The sequence below is a fragment of the Peromyscus leucopus genome, chromosome 11 (assembly GCF_004664715.2).
Source record: "Peromyscus leucopus breed LL Stock chromosome 11, UCI_PerLeu_2.1, whole genome shotgun sequence".
NCBI lineage: Eukaryota > Metazoa > Chordata > Mammalia > Rodentia > Cricetidae > Peromyscus > Peromyscus leucopus.
In genome coordinates, this window is record NC_051072.1 from 7,034,319 (window position 1) to 7,048,344 (window position 14,026).

Here is a 14,026-nt window from a genome sequence, read left to right on the forward strand (position 1 = left end):
GGTGTATCTGCTGAGCTGAATGGAGCTGGCAGTGTGGGGAAGGGGAAAGCTGAGGCCGGGCATCATAAACATGGAGGACACTGGAAAAAGGTTCTTTGCAGCACTGCATAGGGAATACCTGTCTGAGACAGGTCAAGAGAAAATACAATGAGGAATAGGCAATGGAAAAGCAGCCATAAATGTAACTTATTAAAAGAGCTCTAGAGTCATAACAGAGAGGGAAAATTTGTGCAGTAATTAAAAAAAAATCATCATACTATAAAGGTGAAGGAGGGAAATTAATGTCTTGATTTCTTCTCTAGAAGGTCTCAAAATGAGGATCTGAGTTCAAAGTAATTCATTGGTAGGTATATGAAATACCAAAGAATGGTAGAGTTGGAAATGGGGGAAATGCACTTTTGACATCAACTACTATTCTGGATGCCTATGGCCAATTTGGGGATGTACACTCCTTACAATCATCCCATCCAACAGGATAGGAATAGGGATATTCAGACAAAGATTTCCATCTGTCTTTGGTTGAGGGCTTCTGGACATAGAAGTAAGGTCAATATCTGCCTTTTCCAGCCTGACAAAAGTAAGAAGAAAGTAGTGGCTGTCTTGTTTTAGGGACAAAACCTTGGGCACAGGTAGTGGTCGTTGAATATCAGCTAGAATACACTAAAGCAGTAACTATGCAGGAAGCAGACAGGCACTTTTGTCATAGACTCTATTTCTAATGGAGAAAAAATAGGGGACAACAATCAGAAATGGAAGTAAATTTTACCTTGTGTACAATGGCAAGGGATGACCTTGGACAGCATAAGAAGAAGAGGTCCAGACACACATGGCAGAGAGGTGGTATAATCCCAGCAAGGTCTTTTATTTGCTTCTGTTGTCTCAGTAAAATAAACAAAGTTGTCAGTGAAGCTGGAGCATGGAGCCTTTGTAGACAGAGGAGAACAAAGGGAAATAAAAGACTGGAGAAATGGAGCAGGTGACCGGGTGGCAATAAAGGCTACATCAGGTCAGTAAGTCCATTTCCCCAATCCCATTCAACTGAAGCCATTGAAAGATAGAGCTGGTGTTCTTGGTTTGACTGATTAAGTACAGTGACATCAGAGTACAGCAGAGGAGTTTAAAAGAATTTCAGTGGTGGGTGGGAACTAAAACTTTGGTGGAAGAAAGTAAGCAGAAGAGGCTAGTTTGGGACAATTGTGAAGTGGGGGAAATCTAATAGCAATAATGATAGAAGTGAACCAGAAGGACAAGATGTTGACCCTGCAAATGTGATCTTCAGGTTGTTTATAGTAGGTTTAAGAGACAGGTCTGGGGGACGTCGATGAGCATCAGCAGCTGAGATGACGGAGATAAAATGAATGAGGTTAATAGGTTTAAGGGCTAGAGAATTGAAAGTGTCATCGAAATGTGTTGAAATCAATGGTGTTATTTACAAGTCTGAGTTTGGAGAGTGTATATGCACAATGACCTAAGCATTTCCTGCACATGGATGTGCAGGAAAAAGCTCTAGTGTTTACAAATAGCCACCCTCCAGAAAGGGAAGTAGAATTTTCATCCAATGATGTGGAGGCTCCATTGGTACAGAAAAAATACTTTAGAAGATTTTCCAAAATGGCTGCTTTTGGGAATCTCAATAGTATCTATTGCAGTGGAGTGTCTTAGATAATGACAGTAACAAAAATCATGAGAATCAGGAGAATTAGGAAAGCACAGATAATTAATGTAAACACATACTCAAGGATATTTTAGTGAAAGGAAGACAAATAGAGCAAGAAGTATAAGAAAATATTTGGCCAAAGCATTTATAGGAAGACTTGACACAGAATACATTTATTTTTGGAAATTAAAGTTGGACATTTGTACATCAATGACATGTTGGGACACTGTCTTAGTAAAAACTTAGTTACTTAGGTCTCAGTGTGTACAGACTTCCTGTATGGAAGTCTGAGAAGCAGTTTTGGTGAGAAGTTGAATGTGATATATGTCCAATAGGTCCCTACGCAAATCAAGCTGTAAGGTTGGACTAGATCTCCAGGGATGTCTCAAACTAGGACAAGAAGATCAGGCATTCATATTCTAAACTGGACAGAGGCTGCTCCGCTGCTCTTTCTGTCCTCCTAGCTCATCCCAAGGAGGCAGTATCTAGTGATTACCCACCTTCAGTTTTCCTTCACCATTGATTAAATATCCCTACTACCAACTGATCTCATGGACCTTGTAATCATTCTTCCTCCAACCTATTAAACAATGGAGATTTTACACAAATCAGATAATACTTTTCACATTTATCCCAAGCCATGAATATATTGTCAGTTTCACTGATAATATGTTACATTCTGTTAGTACACCATCAACCAATGACAGGACTCAGCCTGCTATTGGATAGATAACTGAATTCCACCACTTTAATAGAGCCACTGTTAAGACTGAATTCCACGGCAGGCAACCGTGGGAGATATTTATGTATAGCTAGTTGGGGAGTGCTCTCAGGAACACTTGAAAGGGAATTATGAAAGTAGGATTGGGAAGAGCTTAGAGTCAACTAGATAGTCAACTCCATGGGGAACCTCTACAAATGAGAGATGCTGAACAACAGGGGATCTGAAGTGTCCGGTGGAGGAGGTGACTCCATAGGAAACATTTGGAAAGGTGTGGAGACACAACTAGAGTGGTACAGTTAGTGTCTAGAAATGCTCCAGAACATTCTCAGTATATACAAAAAAAAAAAAAAAAAAAAAAAAAAAAAAAGCCTCTCTCAACAAAGAATTATCTACCCCTGAATGCCAGTGGTATTCAGGCGGAGAAACTCTGGTTTGGAGATGTCTCTAATCAAGGTAAAGACCAAAGCCTCTGCAAACCTTCTTTAGATTCAGGTTTCCTTGGGGGGGGGACAAAATGATGGGCCAAGTGGCTCTTTGCCTTTACTAAAATTTCCAGGGAAGGTGTTTTGTGAGAGTGTCAGGAACCTGTGCTTCTGTCAAATGGGGGGGGGGGGCGAGGGTCATCGCAGTGTTGAAAGGGCCAACCATGGTTCTAATGCAGCAGTTTTTGTTTATCTACATCCACCCGTTGCTGAGAGAGTCAGAAAGAAAACGAACTCCGTCCTGGGCTGCAGGACACTACTGAACCTGAAGATTGCTAAGCAGCCAAGGCTGTTCACAATGAACCATCATTGCCATGTTTTGCTCTCCCCCTGGCTGGGGAGTTGGCGAGGGCTTCCACAGGAGTTTGCAAAGGGACTCTCTAACAGCTGAGCCATGGAAGGCAACTCCCACTGTGATTCTTTTCATCAGACCTTCTTGCCAGGCCAGCAAGAACAGCCTGTCTGGTTGGGTGGGACAGTGGCAGAACCAGGCATCGATGATTAGTATGCCCTCCCATCCCTGTGTCTTTGGAACTTGAGCATCACAGTAGTTGTTGGGGAGTTAATTAACAGCCTTCTCTTCCCTGACATTATCAACTATCTGATTTCAGAGTGTAGCTGCATCTCTTGATGGAGCACCTCTTCCTGCTTCTGCTCCAAGCCATCCTTCTTCCTTTTCCCAACTCAGTGATTTTGTTTTTATCATATGTCCTTTCTGTTGGTTTATCCCTATCAACATATAAGTATGGCCTAGTGGAGTCTATAAAAACAAACATCCCTGCCCCCCCCCCCACCAATTCGTCTGTTTCATGCTACTCTGCCTAAGTGGCTTATTAGAGCGTCCCAGACAGCTGACAATGATCACCTGCTGCCAAATCCTGCCAAATAGTCAGCAGCATTTGACACACTGAACCACTACTTCCTCCTTCTGGAAGTATTTTTATCTTAGATTTCCACATACCCTTATCTCCTGTGTTTTCACTTGACTTTATTATTTACTCCTCTGTCTCCTTTGCCAGTTATTCCTCCTCTGTGGGATGAAATGCTGACATATGTTCAATTCTAGCCCCAACTTCCCACAGTATTTATACGTTCTTCCTAATTTCCACCATCTAGGTCTATGTGATTAAAACTTCCTGTAGGCTAAAGACTCCTAAATCAATATGCCCAGGGATGCTTTATTCCCTGAAACCAGAGTCATTAACACAAATGACAGCCATGTGTCCAATTGCTTCCTCAAATTTACTGTGTGCAACATAGATTTCTGAACGCCAGTATTCCCTTTCAGAGAGCTATCCCAAATGTCTCTCCTTCACTGTTCTAATCACCCTATCTACCCTTGACCAGCCAACATCCTGGCCACTATTTCTAACTGTCCTCTTTTCAAAAACCATAATTAGGCAATTTTTGTCAGTATTATCCCCAAAGTACACTCTGAGTCTGAGTGCTTTCACTTGCTCAACTATTCATGTTGTACAGGTCAAAGTCAACTTGACTCATCTATTCCAGTACAGAGAGCTACAAATATGTCCTTGCTGTCCTAAGAGCCTGTCCATTTTCCATGCATGGGCATAGGGTATGACAGTTTCAAATACCAATCAGGTCAAATCATATCCCACTTAAAAATCCCCCTACATTTCATTATAAGAACACTACAGAGTAGTTATGCTCACAGCATCTATATAATCTGATCTTTGACCCATTTTCACAAACTTATGAAGGATTTATGCACATACTGGCTGCAATAATTAATTTTTCTTAATTTATTCTTCCCTTTCATCATGTGACCTTGTAAGTCATAAAAGTGGGCCAAGCATGTTTGTTTATGATGCTTGTGGAGATGTCATGTGTGTTTGTGATGTTTGCTGAGGTTTCTTTCAGTCTCTGAACATTGTGAATAACATATAAGCCAGTGTTGGCCTCTCAGCCTAAACTGTAGAAGGTCTTGTAGGGAAATATGAACCAAAGCTGAATTCTGGCACCAAAACTACCCCACCTTATGCCTGAATTAAATTAGTCCCAGTTGACCATAGCAGCTTTGAAAGTGCAAACCATGTACCACATGCATGTCTAGTGCTTGCAGAGGTCAGAAGAGTGCATTGGAACCTCCAGAACTAGAATTACAGATGGTTGTGAGCTGCCAGGTAGGTGCTCAGAGCTTAAGCTAGGTCTTCTGCTCAGTTGGTAGAGCATGAGACTCTTAATTTCAGGGTCGTGGGTTCCAGCCCCACACTGGGTGCCAGACAATGCGATTATATCACTAGCAAGCCACAGAGCCTGCTCAATGAACAAAGGAATTTACTTGGGAGTTAACTCACAAGACAGAATAAAGGAATTTGTTGCAGGATCCTGGAAGGGTGAGGCATGGTCCAATGCTGTTCTCTGTCAAGCTCTGCTCTGATCTGTACCAGTATCCAAAACCACAAGGTAGCAAAGAGTGATAGCATATGTGTATCCCAGGTATTAAGGGTCCCCCAGTGGTCATGCCCCAGGGGCACGTACCTCAAGGTCATAGGCAGATGTAACAGCTACCTGCTACCTCACTAGGGATGGTGCTTCAGGGCATGGCTCAAACAGCCACCCACTACATTACCTTCCTCCTTAACCCATGGTGGGAATTTTGCGGGCTTGATCTCGTGCAGGTCTGGTGCATGCTGTCACAGCTGCTCTGAGTCATGTGTTCAATGGCCCTGTCATGTCTGGCAAATACTGTTTTACTGTAGATGTCTAGATCTACCATCACTGGCTCTTTCAGTCTTTCTGTCTGTCTTGTGGTTATCCTTGAGCCCTGGGGAAGGAGCACTCCACAATCTAATGCTCTGTACACTGACCACTTATGGATCTCTGTACTAGTTGCCACTTAGTGTACAAACAAGTTTCTGTGATGAGAGCTGAGAGTCATGCTAATCTATGGGCATAACGCTGAGAATTTAGGGGTGGTTTAATACTATCTCGATGTAGCAGAATAATAGTATTCTGTTTTCCCCCTAGGGCCTACGACCTAGCCAGTCTGGGTTTTTGGCCCCCTAAACAGCATCAGGCACAGGTTCCTTCCTGTGGTGCAAGCTTTCTCACTCCATTTTGGAGTGACATAGAATGTTCACTTAGACTCATATTTCAATAATTTGGCCCCTTTAAACTGGCATAGACAGACAAGATGGAATACTCTACCGGCCACTGTTATTTCTTTGCTCAGCTTTCAGCCTTTCTGCAAGTGATGGATGGATGAGTGATTCCTTGTGTTAGGAGCTGGGCTGGAAAGTCGAGTATGTTGGTGAAAAACACTATACTTGTCTCATGAGGCTTGTAAATTGGTGATGAAAATTTGAGGTTTGGAAACTATGCAAAACACTGAAATTTTGGGTTGCATAAAAACATTTATGCAATATCTTAATTTTGAAAAACAGTGTGTATTCACATAGACCTTGATGTTTGACAAGAACAGAACTTTTCTTTCTGATTAACTACTGCTTTCAAGCTTTCACAGAGTGTGGGCCAACATATATTTGTAACAACTTTTATTTTCTGAATGATGTTAAACATATTTTTTTTCTATTTTGTTTTAAGTTGGAATTTCACAAGTGGGGTTAACCTTGTGTACAAGTATGACAGGGAGCAGAAACTTAAAAACACAGATTTTAATTTCAAAGAAGCTAGATAAAATTTGTCACTGCCATGTGCTTGTCACATGTAGCTTTACTTGGATATCAAAGACCCTTGAAGATCAGATCATTGACTCCAAATTGAATAATGGCCAAGTCAAGGACCCAATGGGGTTGGGAGGACAAACCTGAATATTTCTGGCCCTTTCCTCTTGTGGACTCTAGATAGCTACACTTTTCTGAGCCTCCATTTTGCTTCTCATCATTTCCATACTTTATGTGCTACAACAAGGGGTGGGAAGATCTGGGAGGTGACGGTGCAGACAGAATAAATTGCAAACTCCACCCCAACACGAGAGAAGCCTCACTTGCTTTCCTCGATTATTGTTAATTTGTCTTCAGCGAAGCTGCCCAAATGGTAAAAGTTCAGACAGTGTGCCTCAGCGCAGACATGAAATCACCTGGAATGAAGGTTGGGGATTATCTCGGTGGGTAGAAGGCTTGCCTAGCATGAATGAAGTCCTGGGTGTGATTTTCAGCAATGCACAAACCTAGGTATGGAGACCAATGCCTGTAACCCCAGCAGGTGGAGGCAGGCTGGTCAGAGCGATGTTCAAAGTCACCCCAAGAATCAGGCAAACCCTGTTTCTCTGCAAGAAAATAACCCTGATGTTGACTCTTTTTTTAGATCGACCTCATGTTTTCGAGGAGAGTCTAATGGAAAGCCCACGATACAAGTTTTTAATTTCATTTAATTAAACAGATATTTGGGGATTACACATTATTATCCTGGTACTGTGTCTAGATATTTTAAAAGTCATTAAAATATTCTTTCCGCGTCTTTGGATTAGGAAACAAGAAATGTTCTCAATACGATATAGAACTCTTCCATTCTACCCCTGAACATTTACACATTTACTATTTTGTTTTAGAATATGGCATTTTCATGTTAAGTATAGATTTTTTTTAAAAAAAAATCTGAAACATGATGTTTTATCTTTAACAAAGAGCATTGTAGGAAATTCTCGAAAGAGAATTTGCAAGAAGTCAATTCATCTCATCCAGAAGCCTTTAGAAGAAGTACATGGTCACCAATCCCCCGGGTCTGTGTTCAAGAACTTCTCTTCAGTTCATTATGTATATATAAAGATGAACGGACCACTAAGCTTTAATTTAATTTACAACATCTGTAAGGAGAAACGGCCGCGCGCGTTTGTCTCAGTACAAAGAAACCTGCCTGATGAATGCTCTGTTCTTCGCTAGGACTTTGTAGGTACTTACATGGAAATGGAGTAGAACATGAAGAGTTTCCCTTTTCTATTTAATGCAAGGAATACCACAGGGGCATTAAAAAAAAAAAAGCCACGCAAATCTCGAAACGAGGTAGTAAGGTACTAAACAAAGGATGGCATCAACTACAAGAAAAAAAAAATAGAAATGGGGGTGGGAAAGACTTGGTGGCTCTGAAGCTTTTAAAACTTCTGAGCCAGGAAACCTCCTTCGCAGGGCGGGGAATGTCTTCGCTCTCCAGAGACCACTCCCAGCTACCCAGCTAAGTTCGTCTCAAGTTTTCCCTACCCTCCTCCATTCCTCGCTGTAGCCCCCAAACCCGGGGAGCCACTTGAGATTGCCAGCACAGGTACCTGAAATATGTCAGAACCGGAGACTGATGGCATGTTTATTTTAAACGCCCCACGCCCCACATAGGCCGTATTTGTAGACAACTCTTGGGGAATTCGAAGGACGACTCGAAGCTCGCAGTCTTTAAAAAGAACAATAGTAAAACGCAGCGCTCCTCACGTTCCTTTGCGCCCAAAGGGTCTGGAGTGGCGCGGAGAGCCGGAGCCCTGCCGGGGGCCGAGAGCCGGAGCCCGGAAAAGGCGCACTGCCCCTTTAAAAGGCCGCGCATCTCCAGGCCGGCCTTCCTCCCCGGGGCTCCAGCTGTGATTGACGCTGGGCGGCGAGAGGAGGCGCCTGGCGCTAACAAAAGTCCGGCCCGCAGGCGAGCAGCGCCGGGCCACAAGTCTCCGCTCACTCGGGGCATCGCAACAAGTGGCCGCCGCGCCCTCCCCGGGGAAGCCGCGGACACACCGGGGTGCAGGGAGGAAGCGGCGGAGCGGGACAGCCCGGGGCAGGCGCGGCTCAGCGCGCACGGCTGGGGACCACGGAGGCGCATGGGGACCCCGCGGCGGCGGAGGCGCGGCGAGCCTAGGGGCGGCACCGGGGCGCGGGCTCTGCGTCGCGCAGCTCCCTCGCTCCTGAAGCGCGGATTCTGAGATTCCCCAGTGGCTGTCCTGGACCCGGCCTGCCACCCCGTGGGTGCCTGGAGAGGACCTAGTGCTCCCCCCCCGCCCGCCGCAGAGCAGGGCCGTCCCCTCCCAGATCGGCCCACAGAAGGGGCATGTGCCGCTAACGGTCCGGTCCTGACCGCTTTCCTCTGCCCCGCCGCCTGGGAGGTGCGCCCCAGCTATGCAGTGTCCAGGGAGACGGCGGGCATGACGGCGACAGGATGGGCGCGAACAATGGCAAACAGTACGGCAGTGAGGGTGAGTGGGCCGAACGTCCCCCCGACTCCAGGATCGCGCCCCCTCCCTTTCCTCTCGTTCACAGCTCAGGCGCACCCTACTTTGGTGCGATTGGGGTTGTCGTCTTGCCTCTGGGCTCTGCGTGATCAGTCTCTGGTACCTCGAGGATGCCTTTCCACCACCGGGGTCCCTTAAGCAATTTTCCAGGTTGTCTTTAGGACTGCTCAAGTTGCATTTCTGCTATGTTTCTTTCTGAACGCAAGTGCCTCAACTTTCCTTCCCTGCGCACCTTGGTGTAGGTGACGGTTTGGCAGAGAATTGAAGCAGTGGAACTTTCCCAGGCCTTTGTGCTTCAGTCCCCTGGACTTCTTCGTACCAGGAAAAAAAACTTCTGGAAGAAGTTAAGCTTCCATTCTTTGCTAACTGCCCTGGTCTGACAGCTCCGTGAAACTAACCACCTTTGGGTCCCGCGAGGCACGGAGTGGCTGGGAGCTTTGTCTGGGCTCTCTCGAGGCTCAAGACAGGCAGAGCACCATCTGTTATTCGGGGCTGGAAATTGCACAGAAATATTGCCTGTCAAGTGAGAACTTGGAAGTTGGGGAAACTTTAAACTCCGCCTACTCCTAAAGGGATGATGGATGTGTGGGTTGCCTTTTCAGTCCCGCCTCCCCCACTTTGCATAATACCGGTAGTGTTTTAACTCCAGTGATTAACAGCATGTCCCTGATACTCACACAGCCAAGACATGTTCTACAGTTCAAGAGTGAAGGTCTGTATCTAGTGAACATGGCTGGAGGGCGTGAGCAGACTGGGTTTGGCCTTACAGCCTTTCCCCAGAGCACAGGCGATTAGAAAGGAGGGGGCCAGCCCTTGCAGACTGGTAGGAATGCAGAATAGCTATTCAGCCTGTGGTGGTAAGGAAGCCCTTATCAGCTTGCTCAAAACTTGGGGTCTCTCCCTGTTGGTCTCTGTGTACATTTCTGAGCAACTTTGTTAAGTTATACTAAAAGCAAAGCCCCGGGAAAAGAAAAAATCGACACGATTAAAAAATCATTTCTTTCCAGACCATCATGTTTTGAATTCCATGTATATGTATGTTTTTTCTACATACACAGATGTACTTGTGCACATATATGCATATAATCATATTCTTGTCCTGGCCAGATACATGAGGGAAATATTTTTGGGGAAAAAAAAAAAGTCTTTTTAGACAGCAAGTGTGACAGTGTGCCAGAAAAGATTATTGGAGAACCTTGGTCACTCACTCTCCAAAGGTATTCAAGTTAATGTTTTTAAAATGTGTGGAGAGATGAACAATGAAGCCTCTTCACTTTGAGTCATCAAAAGGTGTTCAGTAACTGTCAGGGTACCTGTCAGCCGTGTGTTTGATGGGGAGGTGGAGGGGGCATGGTCTGAGAAGTACAAGAGTCCTTACTCTGCTTCTCCAACTAAACCATTGCAGGGCTCTCCTAATCCTCTGTAATGTGTTCTTACATCTCGGCATATCATCGTATCATACAGTGTGTGGTATATGACGACTTCCTGTCTGAACAGCAGAATTTTCAACCCTTGGGAGAAAAAGGGAGAGACAGGGAACTAATGTTCTCCAGCTGTTACCCGTAAATGCTACCTCTGCGTTTTCACTTCGGTTCAAGTCAAGTTTTACTGGGATCAGATTTAGATACACTGTAGACTTCTTATAGGAATAAAAGGGGGGGGGGGACCTCGGGCTCAGCTGATCAGATGAGACCAATCGGAATGTTTGTGAGTTTTGGCTGGAGAGCTACACTGTGTTTAGTTTTCATCAAGTAATTTCAGATGAGTCAAGATTCCTCTGTGATAGACGAGAAAGAAAATAGAGAAACCCCAAGTAACATGACCTCAGACCTCCCCCTCCTTCTCCTCCTCTCTGTTATACTGTGGCCCCTTCTGAAATAAGGTTTTATTTATAATTAGGTATATTAAATAAAGCTGTATTGTGGCATGATACAAACCTGCACAGAGATGCCTCTTATAATATGATTGTGGCATCTTACTTATCCAAAGTATCAAATTCAAAATCAAGTGAAAACTGTACCTACTAATTTTATCTGTTATCAAAGAAGACTGGGAATCAAGACAGTTTTCTGGATTGAGTGCACCTGAGGTATAATATACGTCAAACACAAAGAGTGTTTTTTATACGTAGACTGTGTAGAGTTTGTTCAAATATATATCAGTGATGTTTGTGTATGCTTCAAAACTACAGGTCTATATTTCTATAATTCCTGACAGTTGACAGTATGTACAGCCTCTGGATATTGCAGATATCATTGAATTATTAAAATCTTTAACTGTGAGTATTTTATGGATAATCTTACTTTCTCTTGGGAAATACATTATACATCTTTAAAGGTCTTTGTAAGACTACCTTAACAGGTGCAGTGGGACAGCACCTTCCACCTTGCTGTGATCCAAGGATAGGTGGGGTTAACATTGCCTGGAAGACTGTCAGAAACTGGGGTTTGGAGTTCCTCATGGAACTACACACTTATCATATATTGTGTGCATTCCAGTTTTTAGAGCTTCTTGTGAGAATATAGAGCATCCACTTGGGAATTTGGAACTTGATTACAACTTCTCCTCCTGGGGTCTTTCTTTTCCAAAGTGAAGAGAGTGGTTCTCAGTAGCAAGATTTGCCACTATCTCTTTGCTGAGTGTGCGGCCATTTATTTCATTTTGCTTTCTTAATGTCTTCTAATGGATCACTTGGAGAAGGTTAGCCTTGTGAAGACCTATTATAATTAATAGGCAAGTGAAGACTTAACTGCTAAGAATCAATAGATACCAACCCCCTTTCCTCTATATTGTTCACTTATTCCCCCTTGTCCTCCTAATTCTGGTACCTAAGTCTTCTCTTCTTTTTTTAAGATCAAAGATATCTGTGAATCCATAATGAGTGATTTCAGAGTGTTTTATTTCTCTAAATTCTTAGTGAACATTCAGATTAATACTCTGCCTTTAGGCTGGCCTTGGATTTTGCTCCTGGGGGGAAAAACTTACATCCTTAATCTTTAGCTTTCTAGAAACATAAGCCAATGTCTAAATGATTAGTATGTTCTGGTAAATTCTTTCATGAGAGACCATTATTTTTGTTCTTTATCTGGTTTCAGAAAGTATAAGTTATAGTCTATGCAGAGAAAAACATGAAGAATGAGTTGGGGGGATTCAAAGGCATTAGAACCATTAGCTTTGACTTTAGTTAAGCCAAATAAACAAATCTCAGTTCAAGTAGGAAGAGGGGAGCTGCTTTCTCTGCCTCTTAAGGCTTTGGTGTTATGTTTATTCTATGTCTACAGGTCAGAGGCAGTAGCACTCCTGCTGTTAACAGCTCCTTTGCAAAGCCCCAGGTCCTGGTGAATTGGAGCTGGAGAGGTCACAGCCATGGGGCTTGACCCCTGGTAGCTTTTGCGTCTAGTAGGGCCTTTTTACCATCTCAGATGAGGAGAGCCAGTTGCTTGAGAGTGTAAGTCATCACAAATCTATCACCACCTGGTAAATCTTGAAATAGCAGTAATGGCAATTAGCACTTGCCAAAGTCTACTGTATCTGTTCTTGATTGTAAGCACCTGGCATGCACTGTCTCGATTTATCCACAAAGTCATCCTGTAGGGCAGGGTTTCCTATGTCTCTTTCCTACAGCAATACTGGCCAATTCCAGAGTCATTGATTTTGTCAGCTAATAGATATTTTCCTTGCCACTGTGTGCCAGGAGCTCTTAGGACCTTGTGTGCATTGTTACAAAGGACACAAAGAAGGACAGGTAACAGAGAAACCATATGGTATGCTACAAGGGGCTATAAAGTCTCTTAATGAGAAATTTGGCAGGCTAAGATAAGATATAGTTTTAGTCACTGTGTGGCCTCATTGGAAAGCTGGAATTCATACCAAGATTTACAGGAAGTTGGGTATGGAGTTTTGGAGATCCAGGTAGACTATTGCTCTTTAAAATTGCTGCCTTGTTTCCATCCAATGAAACTCTCGAACCAAATGTGATATCCTGGGTGAACTATATGCTTTGAAAAGTTATTTCTCACAGTTTTAGAGCCTGAAAGTCAGAGAGCAACTAGCACGTCTCCATGCCTAGGTTCTGGTGAGAACCTCTCATTGAGGCTGTAGATGCTCACTTCTACCTCTATCCTGGCAAGGCCATTGAGGAAACAGGTTTAGCTAGCTATCTGGACTGTTAAAAGTACACAAATCCTGTCCATGAGGATGTTCGCCTTCACACATACACACTGGATTCACTTCCTAATACTAACATATTGCAATTAAAGTTTCAAAATCTATATTTTGGGGGTCTGTGGGTATCAGCAGCTTTCAGTCTACTGAGAGTATAACACTGCCAGTCCTCTATGTTAGCTGCTACAGTCTGACCACCGGATAGAGAATTTCTCAAGATTCGTGGTCTAATAGGTTTCATCTACTTGTGCATTCCTCTAAAGTTCTGTCTTATTTTTCTTTGGTTGCATATCAGAATTGTGAATGTTGGCCTGGACATACTGTAAATATCAGCATAACTCTGAGATAGAAGCAGGTTTTCATCACTTGCCTGAGGCAAATAATTCCATTGTGATGCAGATCAGAAGATAAAGGATAGTGTTCCAGTGTTTGGTTAAAATTAAAGCATCTTGACTGTGCTGCTGGCAGTTCCACGTTTGGTCTGGTGGTGACCAATTTTGGAGAATTGGAGATCTTTTTTTGAACACTCAAAATAAAGGCCTGAAAGGAGAGGTGGCTTTCTTTCCACGTTGGGAACCAAGTCTCAGCTCTGTTTTAACTCTCTCTGCCACTTGAACAGAATGAATTTTGAATTGAGTAGTTAAGAATTGCCCCTCACCTATCCTGTCTTTGCTGTTATCTCTGGGTTTTGGTTGGCTGTTTGAGCTTCTGGAGTGTTCACAATGTATGTGAGTTGTAGGGAGTTAGGTTTGACTCTTAGGAAAGAAGCCCTGTGCAATAGTTGAAGCTGACCTGCCTAGGAGGCTGGAGGATCC

General features: G+C 43.7%; 1 protein-coding gene across 1 annotated transcript in view; it reads left to right on the forward strand.

Annotated features, from left to right (window-relative positions):
* The first annotated feature begins 8,460 nt into the window (after positions 1 to 8,460).
* Positions 8,461 to 14,026, forward strand: part of Fbxl7 (F-box and leucine rich repeat protein 7) — a 373,299-nt gene continuing 367,733 nt past the window's right edge. Inside the window, exon 1 of the mRNA XM_028868169.2 lies at positions 8,461 to 9,011. Coding sequence (XP_028724002.1) covers positions 8,975 to 9,011 — 37 coding nt within the window. The 5' untranslated portion in view covers positions 8,461 to 8,974. The remainder of the gene's footprint in view (positions 9,012 to 14,026) is intronic.